Here is an 18,952-nt window from a genome sequence, read left to right as displayed (position 1 = left end):
AAACGTCTTTTAAGATTTTCTTTTTCATTTCTTGGTTGGTGCCCTCTTTCTCTCTCAAGAGACTTGTCTTCGAGGGGGTAGCAGCAGTAATTCTGGCTCCTCTTTACAGGGATAGGTCTCCTTAGAGAGAGAATAAGGGAGAGAGAGCACGCAAAGAGCATCTGCTCGAGAGGAGCGAATTCACAAGAGAAGACCGGGGACGAACTTTCTGAAAATATGCAGCTGACGAGCAAGGGCAATCTGGGTTTGATCACGTTCTGACAAGGTTTTTTGAAGATCAGGGGCGGTATTCTCGTAACTGTCCCTTTTGAAAACGTCCCTTTTGAGTCCCTTTCATCGTGACGTACTTCCGGTTAAGCCATATGCGTTGGCAGTAGGTTTGCCGCGCTTGCGTGACGTCACTTCCGGTTGTTTGCTTTTAGCCAATCAGGGCTCGCCGAAAGGGACACTTCTGAAAGGGACGCAAAAGGGACAAAACTCGAGAATACCGCCCCAGGAAGACGGAGAAGGGGTAGCAGGTGCTTGGCAATGAAGCCGCGTAAGCGAGGCTTTGGGGCACGCCTAAAGAGGGGAGGGGGGTGGCAGGAGGGGGTGCGGAAAGGAAAAGATGGCTGCAAACTACAAGGAAAAGAAAAGGAAGATGCATCAGACAGCAGCACTGGCGCATATGAGAAAGAGGGAAATGCCCTGGAGGGGTCATTTTCTGGAATGCAAGAAGATAAAGATAGAAGCAAGCATGGCACACCTGGAATAAACCTGCAAGGAGTTCAAAAGGCTTTTATTTCTTATTCGTTTAATTTTATTTTAAGCTTTTTACACTTTTTATAGAAGTGATGCTTTTTTTTCAAATATTATTCTTTCTCTTACTTCCTTCTGTAATCTTTATTATTACTTATTGGAATGCTGAACATCGCGAGTCGGCGTCAGTAAGGCCGGTATCGGCGTTGGAATCGAAGTAAGCCAACAGTTTGTTTTTCGGTAGGGGGTACGCAGCAGTCCGAACACATGGTCTCGTCTTAGGAAGACGAATGTGTTAGCTGAAGGACAGACGACTGAGACTGGCCCCGATTGTCCACAACCACTCTGATGCCAACTCCAGCGACCCCACCTTTCACAAGCCAGCCGTGCACCGCTGCCCGACGACGTACTCCGGCTGGCTGGGACATAGCATGCATGCTCTCTTTTCTGCGGACCCCTCTTTCGGAGTTTGCATACGATAAAGACGCTACGAGGGGAGCAGCGCGCAATATTAGGAAACGCTTCCGCCATTCTACACGCCCTTCCAGAGCATTACACCTACATTACAGATCAGCGCTGATGCGAACAGCAACACTGCTTTAATTTAGCGTTGAAGTAGGCACCATATTTCCCTCTCTCTCTTTAAAGCAATCCTGCCTAGCACGTACCGCGGTATGGGAAAGTTGCACCTGTCAAGGCGATTCGAGCACAAAGTAGATGAAGATCCCAGCTGAAGGAAGCGTTTCTTCGCAGGTCTAGCTGTCTCTTGGAACCAAAAGACAGGTGCGCCATCCTGGAGTCCCTGGTCCACACCTTCGGCCTGTCTTTCACAATGCACGCTGTTTGCTTGGGCGCGACAGTGGTGGTCACTTCGACTACACCGGACTTCTCGGAGCTGGCTGAAGCTGTGGAAAAGCACAAGGTGGAAATTGTCATTATTCTGAACTGCTACCCGTTATTTAGATATAAAGATAAAACGACATTTCAAACACACGAGACGCCGACCAGTCAAAAAAATTTCCTCGCACTTCCCCGAGGGGGAGAGTGTGTAAGTGCGAATGCACGGTTGTTGATTGCGCGATTACGGTGGATATCGTGATCTTGGAGTGGAGAGGAGGCGCCCAACACCCGCAGTCACTGAGCGGAGAGAGGAGGAGGAGAGTAGCGCCCGCCGTTACGGCGAGGGCTACACGAGCGCCCTCACGCGTCGGAATGCGGAGCGCCCGCTACGCGAGCGAGAGCTCTCCCGCCCGAAGTGGAGAGGAGGCGCCCAACACCCGCAGTCACTGAGCGGAGAGAGGAGGAGGAGAGTAGCGCGCGCCCATCTCCCCCCGTTGCTAGGGAAGACGAGGAGGAAGACAAGGAGCGCGCGCACCCGCAGCTGTTGCTATGCGGACAACGGCGGCGGACGATTCAGGCTCGCTTAAGAAGTGCATTCGCACTTAAAAATCGTTCTTGACGTTTCGGCATCCAGCACGGAAGCTTTGTTCACAATGAATACATCACCAGAAATGGATCGTTTTAATGGAGTTGAGTAATCGCTGTAAGGAGCGCGCGTAGATTTCCGTCGTTACGATTAACCGTGTTAGATGTGGTCTGAATGATTAGTGATTCCAGATGTAGGCGTGAAGTTGCCGATTTTTCTGTTGCAACGATTCTTGCACCGTCCCAGTCAATCTTGTGGTCATTCGTGACGGCGTCCTCTGCTAAAGCGTTGTTGGGAACACTCTTATTCTTTACGTCACGGGCGTGTTGCTGTAATCGTTTCTTGTAGTTTCCTGATTCCCCGATTTAAACAACATCGCAGTCTGCGCACGAAATTTCATACACAACTCCGGGGAAGCGTTCTTTGGGCAAGCTGTCCTTCACTTTCACCAGCTGGTGACGCATCTTTCTTGGCGGAACGTGTGCCACCTGTACGTCATACTCCCGTAAGACACGTGCGAGACATTCGCTTGTTCCAGGAATATACGGCACAGAAGCCCGTTTCTTGAGGGGAGAAAGGGCGTCCGGTTGTCCCCAACGTGACAGCTGACGTTCCGTTCTCCCGGCCAGACGGGATTCCGTCACTGTCTCGGCTTCATAAAACGACAGTAAGCTAAAAAATGGTCGCCATCCCGTCCTGCGAAAGTGGACGTCCAGCGAAGCTGTGATAAACAGTTCCTACCCTCCCCCATCCACGATGCTGGTTGGGGAGGGTATGTTCTTGGCCAATTTCTTGAGCAAGACGCCGACTTACAAACAGGGTAACTTCTTGCCCAAGACGCCGAGCGATGCTGATGGAGGACGGTATGACATGTTTCTCGTCGTCTCGGTGGGCTAAATTTCGCTAGCGCTCGCCTTCTCTGGCGGCAAATACTCGGTCCTGCCTAGCCTGACCTGGCATGCGCTGGCCGTCTCAGAGACACTAGTCCTGCCTAGCCTTGAAACAAAATCTGCAAACATGATCTCTACTAAGAACACGTAGTTGGGGTGGGGCCCCATTGTTTGCAGGCGCCTTATCACCCATAATGTGGTTTCGATTATTGCATTGTGTTTTTAAACGAATCATCATCATCACCGGCCTATCACGCCCCACTGCAGGGCGAAGGCCTCTCCCATTCATCTCCAATTATCCTGGTCCTGCGCTAACTGAGACCAATTTATGCCCGCAAACTTCTTGATCTCATCTGCCCATCTAACTTTGTTGCCGCCCCCTGCCACGCTTGCCTTCTCTAGGAATCCACTCTGTTACCCTTAATGACCGACGGTTCTCTTGTCTTCGCATTACATGGCCTGCCCACGTCCATTTCTTCTTCTTAATTTCTCCCCATATGTCCTTAACAAGCGTTTATTCCCTGACCCACTCCGGTCTCTTCTTGTCCCTTAATGTTACACCTATCACCTTCTGTTCCACTGCCCGCTGAGTCGTTCTCAATTTAAGCTAAACCCTCTTAGTGAGCCTCCAAGTTTCTGCCCCTTCAAACGAATACTGGGCTGTGTATCTGCTGTATGCCTGAATAGCCTGACGCATGCGCTCGGAGACTTAGGCGAGAACTGCTGGGTGTTGTGTTTACGAAACGAAATTTTCCCACCAACCAGACGCTAACGTCTTCGCTGTGAAAAAGAAATGCGCCCGCACATTCGGTACAGATGGTTCACCAGCGAAGCTTTAACGTGCGACCGGTGTTTGCCATTGACACGTTTCCACGGCTCCGCCTGCAGCGCGACCGCCTCTGCCGGCACATCGTGCTTTAGCTGTGCTTCACGCAGATGCTCGCTGGTGCGCGTTCTGCCGCAAGAGGGACTCTTTGAGGGAGGGCCGTGTCAGTAAATGCGAGAGTGTAGTAGACGTTACCCGCCAATATACCTTCCCTTACTTGTAAGGGCTCGTCAGCCTGTTTCTTTTAAAGACGATAGTCTTTCTTTGGCACTTCAACGGAGAAAATTTCGTCTTTCTGTCTGTCTGTCTGTCTGTCTGTCTGTATGTCTGTGATTCGATTCAGCCACACGGCCAAAGTGATATCATATTTGCGCAATAGTCCTATATACTCACAGCCGAATCTAGACGTCTAAGTTGGGTGTCAGTGTTCCTACTTGCCAACATTGTTGAACAAGTTCATGATATTACGCAAATATAAGGCAGAAAATGAATACACAAGAGGTATTTACAGTGTTCATTTATTAAAAAATTAATTAATGCTTGGTTTTTGTGATAGCAAATGAAATAAAACATCAACGGCAGATAACCGTCGCCGGCTGTTGCCAGAGCTACCTCCTGGTGTCATTTAAGAAGTCAAACGACAATAGCAACGAAAGGTTCCACTAGGTGGGATACACGTTCCGCTTGGAACGCTCGCGCAGTACGGCATCGTGGTTCAACAAATGTTGTAGTATGGTGCCTCAATTAACGCCCCTCTCCGCCGTACGGCAGCGCTGGAATCGAGGCACCCGCCTTGGAGCAGTAGAACGCTGCAGATTTAAATCCACCTGCGCAAACCTCTAGCGTGTTATCTTGGGAGGAACGAGGTGGGAGAGGAACAGCATGAGAGGTGAGCGGGAAAGAGAAGGGATGCATTTACTTCCCAGGGGCGCCAGTCGGCTATCGTCTTTCGCCACCATTTGCAAGGAAAGGAGCAGATACGCGGCGTTTTTGTTTTTTGTTTTGTTTTTTTCGCCTCCGCATGGGTTTCGCCAGCAGAATGTTCTGCGTATACAGGACCGCTGGTTTTTAATTCTCCCTATCTGCAAAGCTTCGCTTCATAAATACTGGCAAATTCCTCTCAAATCTTTAGAAGCATAGTCCAAAATTTCTGCGCGCGCAAGCTGCTGCCAAAACTGCTACAGGTTCGGGAAATCTCAGTTATATCTTTATTTCGGCAAGAACTTCGCCTTTTTCAAATTTGGTGACAAAACACGTTCTACAGCAAGAGAGTTATAGAAACCCCTTAACAGAGAATAGGCAAATGTTGCATGTTAGCCCTTAAGAATACAATACACAACTTAAAGGAGCCATGAAGAGAAAATGCAAGTTGGTTTTATTCGAAAGACTTCGTGTTTTATAGTGCCCCCAGCGCTTGTGCGGATACAAACGGTGCTTTATTCACTGAGAAATTAAACAATTTAGGTTAAAATTTTGATTTTCCCGCTCAATCGTGCGTTTTCGTGGTCCCAAGTGACATCACAGGAACCGACCGCTCTGCAGCCTAGGATACCTTCATTCACGCATCCGCCGTACAGGGTAGAGACACGTATATGCTGGCGCCGCCATTTTCGGTTGCTCGCTCGCCGCCGAAGCAAGTCATGTGTCAAAACCGCGCTAAAATTATCGCCGCAACGCGGTTTACTGAAGAAGTTGGAATCATATTGTCTGTTTCGCGTTGCTAGGTCTCGTGGGAAACGAAAGGAATAACGCGTTGAGCCCGTTGGCCCAATTGCGGCGGCACGGGACCGTTCAAAGGTTGTCTCCACCCTGTACAGCGGTGTTGGTTTGTTCCCGCGTTTCTTTACGTTCCGTAACCTAGATGGCGCCACCATACCGTGGCAAGCGTTTGGTTTGTTTTTGCCCGCATTTAAACCTGGCTTGTTTTTGTTCTGGGAGAAAATATTCGTTCCCTGAAACAGTGCTCGCTCGACAAATGGGGTCACGTAAGACACCGTTGCTTGCGTCAATCGGCCAGTGTCGTCTGAGAAAACCCCAAGCCCCGTAGTGCTGTGCAGCTAAACCAAGCATGCTGTGCGCAGTACGAACAGCAGAACGCATCAGTACTTCTATGTTTACATGTGCTTTCGTAACTTCCACTGTTTGTCCCATCATTCTTATTGCTTTGTAAAGAATGTGCCCTAAATTTAAGCGCAAATCGCTCGTTTGTCTAGTTTGTAAGCTCTACCTAATTTGCAATAAGGTACGCATTTGGGCTGGTTGGTTCATGATTACGAGTGAAAAAACAGCGCTAAAAGGACAGGACAAGAAAGGACACAGGACCACGGCGCTGACTAACAACCAAATGTGTTTTATTTCTTCAGTCAGCATATATACTTCACCATTATCACAAAGCAATGACAAACAAATTGATTGGAATACTCAGCCTGCGCAGAGGCTAAGAGGCGATCAATCAGACATGAATTTTATCTCTTTTGGAAGGAGGGAGGCAGGCCTTAAGAAAAAACGCTCAGTTGCCATACAATCGGAGACAAACTCGCAGCAAAAAATAGCCGTCATCCCATATGTGCACAAGGTGGCGCACAATCTCAAGAAGGTTGTCGGCAGGGCAGGCGTTAAGCTATTGTTTTCTGCCCAAAATAAGCTCGGTAGTCTGTGCCAGAAAGTGAATCGAGAGGGGAGGAGGAAAACAAGAGGATGTACTAAGAAACATAAGCAGAAGTATGTTGAATGTCGCCAAGGTGTAGTGTACAAAATTCCTCTTTCTTGCGGGAAATATTATATCGGCCAAACGGGGCGGTGCGCGAATGACCGCTTGCGGGAACATTCGAATAAGGTTAAAAAACAAGCTGCTGATAGTCAGTTAGCCATTCATTGTAAGAACTGTAAGAAATGCAAGTGCCACCCAATTTTTGAAGATACCACTTTCTTGTCAAAATACCGTGATGAATGCGCGCGTCTCATTTCAAAAGCCTATCACATCCACAACAGTGGCGAGGCATGTGTTAGCCTCCCCTCGATTTCCCTCCTTCCAAAAGAGATAAAATTCATGTCTGATTGATCGCCTCTTAGCCTCTGCGCAGGCTGAGTATTCCAATCAATTTGTTTGTCATTGCTTTGTGATAATGGTGAAGTATATATGCTGACTGAAGAAATAAAACACATTTGGTTGTTAGTCAGCGCCGTGGTCCTGTGTCCTTTCTTGTCCTGTCCTTTTAGCGCTGTTTTTTCACTCGTAACCTAATTTGCGTCTGCTTCTGCCAGCCTCCGCCAATCGCAGAGCTTAGCTCATGTGACATCATAGGTTCTGTTGCGGGAAATGAGCTTGTGGGTCGCATGACCATTCCCGTTTTAAGTGCAATGCACTTCTTAAGCGACCCTGAACCTGCGTCCACCGGCGATGTCCGCGCACGTTGAGATGGGCGCGCGCAGCCTGGCCGCTGACATGGCACATACCCACGTGGGGGATTGGCTAGGAATCTCCTCGTCTTCCTTGGCAACGGGAGGAGATGGGCGCGCGCTGCCTGGCCGCTGACATGGCACATACCCACTTGGGGGATTGGCCAAGAATCGGGCGTGAGAAGGGCTAATGCACCTGCTTAAAGTAGTACTGACACGAAATTTCAAAGCTGAGATCCGCTCTAGCAATCAAGTACAACGACAACACAAATAGGTGTCTGTGAATAAATGCATCTTTCTTTCTTTATAGTTGTGTGTGTGTGTGTGATCTCTCTTTCGCGAACATTACCGAACCGCGCAAATTCAACTCGTGCATTCGCACTTTCACATTCTTCCCCTCGGGGAAATGCGGGGAATTTTTTTCCTAATTATGTAGCTTATTTGAGCGAAGTTTACGTTAAAAGTGGTGTCAGTATGATTCTAACGAGACAATCCTTTGAATGAACCAAACTTGTGTTTTCTCTTCATGGCTCCTTTAACGATGCAGTAGCATGGGCGTTTGTAGCGAGGACAAGGCTTATGGTAGAGGGCTTGCGGTTTTACTAGTCTTACGTTCACAAACATTTAACCAAACATGTTTGCAAGGAAGCGTCTGTGACGTCTGCTTTTTTTTCCTTTTTACGTTTCTTTTTTTTTTGTAATTTTGGGAGATTTAACGTGCCAAAGCTGCATCTGCGCTATAAGATGTGCCGTAGTGGTGGTCTCCGGAATAATTTTGAACCCCGGAAAATCCTCGACGAATGCAGAAAGATCGACACACGCGCGTTATCGGCTTTCTCCTCCGTCAGTAAAGCAGCCACCGCCGCCGGGACGGAATCCCGCGTCCCTGTATAACGTATGAAGAAGAGCCGCCTGCTTCTACCCCGCTTTTCGAAACGTTGAAATTCCTTTGGCTGCACATTTCAAATTACTTCGGCTAGTATAGGAACACTACGGCGGTGGAGCAGGGCTCCGACGCACACCGTCGTACGTGCACTTTCCCAAAAGTTAAACCCCATTTGACCACTCAAGACCACTTAATGACTTGCGCTAAATGCTGACTTGCGAAGGAAAATCTCACGGCCACCTGAAACGCAGCCGTACAGCTACACAGGATCGCCATACGGCCGCTCGAAAACTTCGCTGTTGTAGCACAATTCGTCGTGGACCAGGTTTCGAACCCGGGACAACCGCCTATCGAGGGAAGTCGCTGCACTAAATGATCCAACCAGGAGGCTAGCCGTCGGTAGCGGGAAAGCGAATTGATCAACAACTCGAAGAAATTGACAGGTGTTAATCGACGAGTCTGGTTTTGTAGCTTGTCTTCCTTTTAAGTGCACAACACTTTAGGGCTCGGCTCGCCTTGTCGTCGTAGCTCGCTCGCTAGATCCGAGTACAGCACCTCGGCGTTACGTCGTAGCGGCTGTCGTCGCGGCGTACCCAGAAGCTTCGAATGCCAAGCGGTTTAATAGTCAAAAGCGTTCAAAACTCGTGAACCGATGGCGCTTGTCATACATCTCCCCGTTGTTTAGCGCAAAAAAAAAAAACTGCAGGTACATGTGAGGCAAAATATACGTACTTAACCGCCAGCGCCCGCATTCCTTTAGTTAGGAACGCTCGTTGGGTTGGTTTTTACGATAGTAGGCGAAAAAAGTGCCAGTGTAATGCTGGCATGTGCGGGAGGAAAAGCAAGCACAAAAAGAAGGCCACTCCCGCTGTCGCAGTTTCAAGCAGAGGAATTGCGAGCACTGCGAAGGCGGGAAATTTGAATTGCATTGGTTGGAAGCAGTGGGCGGATAACTGCGCTACAGCCCATTATGGCGAATCACTGCTCTGCACTTCCGGAAGCTTTCACAAATGAGCGGAAGGGATTTAATTGTTTCGGCTCTAGAAAGAAGCAAGTAATTTTTCAACTTCAAATGCTTGCCCAGGGTACAACTTTGAATCCACCGAGATATCTAGGCTTTTGCTATTGAAGCATGCTAAATGAAGGCGTCCATACTTATTGTATGATGTCACCTCTTGGTCACTATCGAGGCTGCGATTGGTCCACAGAACCGGTCATCTTGAAGTCATTCAACGAACACGACGTAGTTATTGTGGCTACTTTTTCCGCGAATGCTGGTAGGAAGCCTGTATCTATCACGGAAACATTTAAAAATAATCGCACTAGCGGTCATATCGAAGCACACGACAATATATTCATCCGCGCATTTTTGTCGCGTTTTGTGGGCACAATAAATTATTTCAGCCAACCGCAACGATTTAAGAAATTCAGAACTGGTCGGAAACAGGTTATAAAACAACAGCGTACTTAGGTCCCCCGTGTTGCACTGTCCTTGCTAGTCTTTCAGCCGCAAGTAGCCACTTATCTACCCACAGCAAGAAAACCAAAACCAGATGTATTTGAAATGACGTTGGAAGTAAGTCGCGCAAATATTTGGTTGATAATTTGTAGGGTGAAACTGTTCATGAATTGTGAATGCACCAAAGCCAAAATGGCGTTGGGTTATGGCGTTGACGTTGACTGCCCTCCCAAAATAGGGCAAGAAACATCCGCAAATTTCCTTACACCTCATTTTTGGACCGCATGTTGGTTGTGTACTTTAGTATAGTAAAGGAAAATCAACGCGACTATATTTTGGTTCCAAGTTAATTGCAAACAATCTCTAAATGTACAAGTTAAGGGCAACAAGTGCTCCACTACACAAGATATTTGGACGAAACATGAAAAAACCGAAAAAGTGCCTGCGGCTTAGCTCGGCTAGCCCTGGATATAGCAAGAAGTTCGGCTTAGCCTGGTCAAGCCCGCTTCCGCCATTTTCACGGCCGAACGGTTCGCTGTTCCGCAGTCTCGGAAGCTAGATCCGCGCTTGGCATTCCGGACCCTCTCCAGTGAAGCGGCTCGCCGGGCGATATCCAAGGGGTGGTCAAAAGCCGCTCACCGAGGATGGCTCAAAGCCGCCCTCTTCCGCCAAACGCATGAGAAGACGGCCAGGCCTCGCTCTCATCGATGGCCAAGCTCGCAGTGACTAGGTGAACGCGGCGCTCCTCTTAGCCACGAGCGCCGCGAGGTCAGGCGGCCAGGTCAGGCGGCGACCCAGCTGGGGAGAGCGCATGCGTCAAGCGGAGCTCGGCGGGGCAGGTCACGTGATGCGTCGCCGAGGCTATGGCGCAGCTGTGGTCAAATGAAGGTCAAACTGCTGGCAACGGCAAAACTCGGCTAGCTTCGCTTTAAAAATGCGGGCATCCCAGCGTCCGCTGCCATTTCGGAACCGCTCGGTTCGTACCTCCGCGACGCGATTTTCCCCTCTCCCCCCTAAGGGCCAGTTCGCCGCGACGCCTCCGCGTAGAGCCGACAAACCTTCGAATTCCTGCCCGAGTTAAAGGCGCCAGCGACCGTTGCCGGAATAAAGCAGTGGCGCAGCGGCAGCTCCGCCCCATTAGGTGGTTAACAGAACCTCATCGGCCCATCCCGGTCGGGCACTTTCTCGCAACACGCGCCCTGCGCGGCAGACAGTCCGAGGGAGCTCTCCGGGATATCTCAAGGAACGGCACGATTTCTTAATTTCTTATGTAATGGTTGTCATCACACCCATTACTAGAATAACGGTGTTTGGGCACGAATGAGAGGTGTGATACCATCACCAAACACGCCAATCCCACCTATGCTACAGTTTTTAGTCCATTATTGGTTATGGTTTAGTCCAAAGCAGGTTGAGCCATTAAAAAAGGTGTAAGCCCCTTAAAACACTTTACCCGTCTTTTGGAGAGTATTAGAGGATGCTAACGGTTTATTAGAGTATGCATTCAGGACATTTTGTTTTACCTTTCAAACGCAATACATTTGTATTGATATGAGCAAACCATATACACAATGTGCAAAAAACGTGTTATTATTCTGCCTGAGTCACAACACAATTTTTAAGTTGCATCCGCACTAACAAGAATATAAATTTTAGGGACTACCATTGATTGTTGGGCTGTATGATAATTGCGTAACAACTGTTAACATCATACAATAACTTTATCCAAATACGGAGGGGGCCTTACTACTTAAAAAGGATATACTGCGGTAGACGTCAACCTGTTCGACAACTGGTTAGGTGGAAGTGTTTTAAACTAGTTATAGGGAATTAATAATCATCGCCGAAACCAAGCAACAAAACCCATTCCCCACCCTTTCAACACACTACAGAAAACCGAGGATGTTGCAGTCGGTCAACACCCTTTTTGCCACACAGAAAGGGTGTAAAGCTAAGAATTAGTTACAGCATAAGAAAAAGAGTGGAAAAGACCTCCAATTACACTTTTTACACCTATACTGCACAGTTGCCGGTCTAAAAGGGTGTATGAAAGCTTAATGCGTATGTAAAATGTGAATGAATGACCGTTCGCATGTTTAAATATTCTGTTAGACCTCTTCGTGATTACTCTTTCAGTCTGAGCAGTAGAAATTAGGGGTGTGCGAACACAGTCGAACACGGATATATCGAACACGGCTATATCGAATTATTGTCTATATCGAACTCATAAATTATCCCCTTGAAAATTCTGTGTAAAAGTATAGGAATTCGTACGTTTATATCGAACCGTATTTTTCCCGACATTGCGTATATCGAACGCCGCGCGAGCTGGAAGGTATTCTGCGGCGGTCGCTGCACCCCCGATTGAGGTTGAGGAGAATGTGGAGGAATGCGCGGGCATGGCGAAGACTGGCTCGCGGAACTAATCCCCCCTACCGGAACGAATTTGCACTTGCCCAGTCGTGCCCCGCTACCGGCCGGCGTAGCGCTAGCGGACGGAGCTCGGTATGCTGAATCTCTCTAGGCACACAAGCCCGAACGCTCAGAAAATGTGACAATGCGAGGTAGGGATGCCCCGACTGCGCAAGTCCTTCTTTTTTTTTTTTTTTTTTTGTTTTGCGGCGGCGTACGTTCCCCGGCTTGCCGAAAAAGGTTTTTTTTTTCTCTCTCTCAGGGTCTGTCTTCCCCCGATGTCGTCTCGGGAAAGGGAAGAGGGAACGAAGTCGCTGGCGGCCTCCTTCTTTTGCATTTTGCTGATGTTGCTGCTGTTTGGCGAGTATCCCGCACCTTTCGGAGATCACTGTTTCTCTTGAAGATGACCATCGTTAGCGCTTTGTTGGAGTCCGTTCAGAGAGCCTTGGAATTGTTATCTTCAAAGTTCTTGTGGTGCGCGCGCTGTTCTTTTGCGTGCGTGTTGTGCATGGTGTGCGAAGGCGCAGCATACTGCTGGAATTTTCTAGTTGTGCAGCCTCGAGAAGATCGAGACCAGCTTCTTTAATTTAATTTCCAGGACGAAGAAGCAGGCCAAGGACAGCGATTTTTTTTTTTCACGGAAATAAAGCGTCCTGTCGCGTCGTGAGTGCGGAATTAGTTGTCATTCTTGAATGCGACGATCGGTAAGTGCTCGTCCACCATAGGTGAGGTCTCAGAGCCCATATGTTTTATATCGAATTTTTTATATATCGAACTATTTCGCGATCCCCTTGGAGTTCGATATATCCGTGTTCGACTGTATTCGAAATTTCGAATACGAATCGAATATTTTTCTTATTCGAAAGTTATTCGATTCGAAAAATCTACATTCGAAATTTCTCGAATATTCGGACCAGGCCGAATATTTGGTAAGATTGTCGAATATTCGAACAAGACACGGAATATTTGCGTTAATTATCAAGGAAAAAGGATGAAACACCGATGTGTATTTTTTCACCCCAGACGAATACCCACACTGAAGGCAAGACATTACACATTACAGCAATGCCGAGGCGCATGTACGCACTAGGACAGAAACAAAAAAAAATGATGCGACCGTGAGGGAATATCTTTTCCGTGGCTGGCTCGGTTATCTGCAAGACGCACGGCTGCCATGCGCTGATGTGACAGGCTCCGCGAAGCCTGTATCCTGTCTTACTGCCCGCCAAAGTAAGAAGCACAGCCCCATCGTGCTGCCGCTGTTGCCGCGCTGCCAGCGCAGCTGCGCCTGGCTGCGCCGTCTGCTCCGCGACAGACTCGCGCTCAACAGTTTTTACTGTTTTGCAGCAGTGTTTATTTCTGCGACTCTTGTACAGCGATATACCGAAATTTCGCGTTCTGTAAAGATACCTAATATAATAAACTTATCTTGACTGTTACCTGGAATACTTTTAAATATAGAGAAAAATCGCTGCGAGCAGACCCTCAGAACATAGCGTGATAGCATCGCCATCGACATCGACAAGATGGTCGCCAACTTGTTTTTATAATTAATTGTGCGACGTTCTCTTTTCGTACGATTCCGACGCTACGAGCGAAGCAAACGAAAACCGAGAATGTCGTTGACCACCTTGTAATGAACAAGGAGAAGACACAGACGGAGTCCGCCCCTGAGAGAGAAATAATGGAATATGCGGAACAACCTCTTTTGGATAGGGGAAATGATCCTTGTGAATGGTGGCGGTCCATAGGCCACTTGAAGAATCCGTACATGAGCACACTCGCCCAGAAGTACTTGGCCATCCCTGCCACCTCAGTTCCCAGTGAAAGAGCCTTTTCCACTGGTGGAAATGTTGTCACACCACATAGGGAGCGCCTTCTTTCTGAGCACGTGGAACAGTTAATTTTTCTGCATGATAATCTGTGAAGAGTGTACCACAACCTGTTGAGTGCAGCTTGAAAATCTGTGAAGACTGCAATACAACCTGTTGAGTGCAGCTTGAAAGAGTTCTTGTAAAGGTGTAATAAAAACTATCGTAACCTCTTGTTTTGTGTCTTTTTTAAAGCTACACAATATTCGATATTCGATTCGATATTCGAAGACACTTTTCTGCCTTATTCGTATTCGATTCGTATTCGAAAATTTCAATATTCGCACACCCCTAGTAGAAATACTTTATATAAGGAAAATATGTTTGCGGTGTTCGTTCGGCTTTACCAAGTATCAAGAAAACAGCTTCAAGTTAAGGCTGCTCATTGGTTTTTCACCTTACTTATTTTTTAGTTGATAAGCAATATTCCTACCCTTACTCGTCCTTTTATGCTTACACCGTCCTTATGCACCGTGCAGGTGGACGTGATATGTGGGTTTCCAACAGTGTTATCTGACATGTCGCGAGGCATCGATGCCTGGCAGCGTCCGCTCCGCACTGTGCGCAAGATCCTGTGCACCGGCGGAGGCATTCACGAGGCCCTGGGCGACCGGCTCCTGCAGCAGTTTCAGCTGACCGATTTGAAGAACTTCACGGGATCCGTCGAGGCCCTGACCGCATTTTGTGTGCCAGCACCGGGAGAGACGGACTACCGGAGGGTGGGGTTCCCGTCGCCACTTGTGAGAATCAAGGTTAGTCTAGTTCACAAGCACTGGGTCGTCACTTTCTCATGCGTCAGTCTCCCAAGGTTAATCATCCAGAAAATCCCTCTGTCCCCTGAGCACGGCCATCTTGCGCGAAGCCCTTGAGAGGAGTGGAGGAGGCAGCTTCATCTGGTATATCTGTCAGAGGGTACCCCCTACTCCCTGTGGCTGCGGTCGCACGCAGGAAGGCTGTACTCTGAGTCACTCACTTCCTGGAAATCGGGTACTCATTGGTTACCCAGTGGTGACCAATCAATGCCATTCCCTGGGGACCCCTCGGTCAGTGGTGAATAACCACTGACCGACGGGTCGGGGACAAACATATGGTTATCCGTGACCGACATGGTACTATCGTGATCCACCGCAGACCACTGTGACCTGTGACCTGTACCAGTCCCTGTGACCTGTACATGGTTCGGTGGTTGGCACCAGGTAGACCCTGTCACCGACACGTGGGTCCCATGGCCCGGGAGGGGTTTAGGGGACCACAGTGCAGCCGGCACACGGACAAAACGGAAGAGAACCAGACACACAAGAGCGCTGCCCCAGCGCGCTTGTGCGTCTATTCTCTTTCTTTTTGTCTGTGTGCCGGCTGCGCTGTGGTCCCTGATCATGTTCAACCAACATGTCTAAATAGCCACTTCATCCACGAGGGAAGCCAGAGGGAAAGAGAGGAGTTCGTTGTAGGAACATCGTTATTGAAAGAGAATAGGATTCTCGTGATACGAATGGTTTACTTAAAGATACATTTTTTCGCTGCCTTTTCGCCTAAGCAATGTACGGGGTTTCATTTGAACACACCACTTATTTCTAGAAATGAGAAATCAATCACCGAAGATACGAAATTCGCGTCGTGTTTTGTAATAAGGAGAATTAGGATACCTTTTGAATCCGCTTTTTACTGCGAAGTAGTATATGTCTATCCCCCCCCCCTCCTTCCCCAGTTTTCATCTCGGTAAAACCACTGTACTTGGCGCCACTCCGGGGCTCCTTTTCGTTACCACCCTCGTCACCACCCCTGCTTCTTTCAAAGTTGCGCAGTCGGCTGGTAACCACGGTACCACCGTTACCAGATGATTACCGGAAATCCACAGAAGCGCAAATGGGCGTCAAAACGACCGAAGTCCGCCGCTGCCGCCGAACATGTACCTGCAGCCGCAGCCGCCTCAAATTCTACCTCGGCCACTAGGTGCGAATCTCTTCCCTACTGAAGATCAACATGCCCGCTGTGAACGCAGGCGTGACTCCATAATCTTACTTCAGCTTGAAAGGCTTTCGAGCGACATTTTTGCTGGTGAGTTTCACGCCTAAGTTTCGCCCATCACGTGTTACCGGTTTATACGTGCACGGGTTGGGCGTAAAAGGAGGGGGTTCGCACGCACAGCTGGGCTTCATGCCGCTGCCAATGACATGCCCGTTTACTGGTGGAAGATTTAAACGTGGAAGCGTCATGGCTCAATGTGCCCTGTCAGCTGTCCTTAGCAATTTAGCGGTTTGTGCCTCGGTTGGTGGGTTACGCAGACAGTAAGATGCCTACGACGGGGGGAGGGAAACGAACAGCCACTTTTTTGTCCGCTCGAATGAAGCTCGAGCCTTTGCAAATTTTTACTCGCTATTGGACAGCGAGAATTCAAGAAGAGTCGGCCCGAGCAGAAGCGCGAATGGGCACGAGAACAACCAAAAGCCGCTGCCGCCGCCTCAAGTTCCAGCTCGTCTAGCTGCAATTTCCTCCAGGATGAAGAGCGACTTGCCGGCTTGGAACAGCGGCATGGGCCAATATTACTTGTTCTGCTTAAAGGGCTTTCAGAACGACAATTTAGACGGTGTCTTCCACTTCTAAGCAAGCGAATACAACGGGCTGTCAGTTTACGCACGCAGGGTTTGGGAGTGGAGAAGGGGGCGTGCACGCGCAGCTATAGGTTTCTTGCCTTTGCTGATGACATGCCCGTTGTGCTGGCGTGAGGTGGACGTCAAACGGCCCAGTGTGACCTGTCCGATTTCCTGAGTGGTCCCGCGGATTGGGTTACAGAAACGGTTGCACAAACAGCAAGATTCCAACGACGTCGGTGAAACAGACGGTCTTATGTTTGTACGCTAGAATAAAGCTCGGGTCCTTCCAAATTTCTAGCAGCTAATAGGCTAAGAATTATGCTAAATCGCAAAAATAAACAACTGTGTTTTGTTTCGTGCACTCCGTCGACTGCGTCCAGCTTCGCAGGTCATCATTCTTCACAGAATGGAAGGCCACTACTTTTTTTGTGGTACCTTATAAGCCATGTTGCCGACGTTTTTCGGGGATGTTTGTGTTAGCTCTAAGGGGTAACTGCTGCACCTTGATAACTTTAACCAGTCTTCCTTGCTGTACACCCGTTTGTAGTTTACGAATGACTGCTTTATGATTATACGAAATACAAAAGGAAATAGTTATCGAGAAATACCCGCGGGAAAAACCTGTACCCAAGGTAGAACCCAATTAATATGTTGTTTATGAACACCCTGTGATCGTGGCGGGAACACCTTTAAATAAAGAAAAGCACCTTTCTCGCGAAAACCTTTGTGGCAAATGTGGATGTTGCGAATACAACGCCTACGTTCAGAAAAAAAGAACGCTATTAACGTTCCACCTGACAGAGAAAATGTCCTCGCGGTAATAAAGTTTCCACAAAATATGCTCAAGTTCGCGCAATCTTATGGGCAGCTTCTGGTTGACTTTTGGTTCTGGCACTTTTGATGTTCTCCTAGGCCTTACCCTACGTTGGGCCGTACAACCAACACTTCCGCCCCTGGCTTGCTCGCAGGTGGTGAGTCAGCGCACTGGCTTGCCGCTGGGCCCGGACGACAAAGGGGAGCTTTGGGTGCACACTCCCAACGTGTCTCCCGGTTTCCTGGGCGACCAAGGTGAACTCTTTCCCGTGGCGGACTCACAAGGGTGGCTCCACACTGGTGAGAATGAGCTCAGTTGTTCACGTCAAGTGTCTCGTAGCGGCAATTCCTGTGCACGCTTCGACGCACTTAATCAGAAGCTCTAATGAACACGTAGGTGGTGGTTTGTGTAAATGAGACCTGACGATTACTATACAGTCGAGTCCACTTATAACAATATTGAGGTGCCATGAAAATATTATTGTTATAACCGGTTATTGTTATAGGCGGGTTATGCCGAAAATAACAAAGAAAACGTGACAAACAAGAGCATTTAATGAGGGGAACATGATAAACATGACATGACATGAACATGACAGGAACATGACAGGAACAGTGACAACAGGCAAGGAAAACGACGCTGGTAAGCACCACACTCGGAACACGTGCAAACGGAGGAGCTGGAGACGTGGCCAAATTAGCGAAGAATGGGGGAGGTCGGCACAGTGTACACAGCGCTGCTGCTGCGGCGGCTTAGGCGCCCCGGTGCTTTTTCTACAGGCGGCGCAACCTCAGAATGGACTGCCCCACTGCCCGTAGAGGCGCCCATCCGGTCCTCCTCCTCCTCCCCCGCGTCGCCGCAGCAGGCGAAAGCAGCGGTGGCATGCGAGCCTCTTCGGCGCGCACTGGCCGCGTGCGAGGCCAAGTGCGCTATCGCCTGGCCGCCGCGCGTATGCTCTCATGCCCTTTTGCGTAATAGGCGGGGTTGGGGTGACATTGTCGCAGCGTTTTTGCATTTTTGTTTCGTTCAGGGTTGGTTCCAGTTCCCACATTTAATTGTTATAACCGATATTGCATCATGACAGCATTGTTATAAGCGGTTTATTTTGCCATAGAATACAATGAAAAGCTGACGGTGCCGCGGCTGTCCATTGTTATATCCGATATATTGTTAAAACCGGTATTGTTATAAGTGGACTCGACTGTACTCCCTAATGCGAAATTTGTGTGCAGCGTTAACCACAATCTTCTTGGACACGGCGCATGTTTTCAGCGTCTGAGGATGTGATCGCGCGACCAGTGAAGGCTCGGGGGCGTGCCACTCTGCCGTCATCTCGCAGCGCGTCGCTGCCGCCAGCCAGCGTGTTGTTGCAAATCGTGTTTGAATGACCCGCGCGAATGTCACATGGTTCGGATCAGCTGCGAACGGAAGGGGAGCGTCTGGCAAAAGTGTGAGGTGGAGGGCACTCCTCGCTGGCGGCGCATGGCGAAAATGTGAGGGGAGGCAGGGAGAGAGATGACGTCATAGCAGCGCGTGCAGCCCTCCTCTTCACACTTTTGTCAGGCGCTCCTCCTTCGTTTTCTTCCCGCTGCTTGTTCGCTCGCTCTGTTACACGGACCTCGTCGCCGCCGCCGCCG

At 49.0% G+C, this 18,952-nt stretch overlaps 1 protein-coding gene across 1 annotated transcript in view; it reads left to right on the top strand.

Annotated features, from left to right (window-relative positions):
* Positions 1 to 915: 915 nt before the first annotated feature.
* Positions 916 to 18,952, top strand: part of LOC144143319 (luciferin 4-monooxygenase-like) — a 29,486-nt gene continuing 11,449 nt past the window's right edge. The window contains exons 1-3 of the mRNA XM_077675088.1: positions 916 to 1,660; positions 14,387 to 14,659; positions 17,470 to 17,614. Of these exons, the coding sequence (XP_077531214.1) occupies positions 1,571 to 1,660; positions 14,387 to 14,659; positions 17,470 to 17,614 (508 nt within the window). The 5' untranslated portion in view covers positions 916 to 1,570. The remainder of the gene's footprint in view (positions 1,661 to 14,386; positions 14,660 to 17,469; positions 17,615 to 18,952) is intronic.

Source organism: Haemaphysalis longicornis, unplaced genomic scaffold (genome assembly GCF_048455015.1).
Source record: "Haemaphysalis longicornis isolate Haplotype H1 unplaced genomic scaffold, Haemaphysalis longicornis Haplotype H1 scaffold_6, whole genome shotgun sequence".
In the NCBI taxonomy this organism is placed as follows: Eukaryota; Metazoa; Arthropoda; class Arachnida; order Ixodida; family Ixodidae; genus Haemaphysalis; species Haemaphysalis longicornis.
Note: the sequence above shows the minus strand (reverse complement) of the source record. Positions and strands in the feature narration are given on the sequence as shown.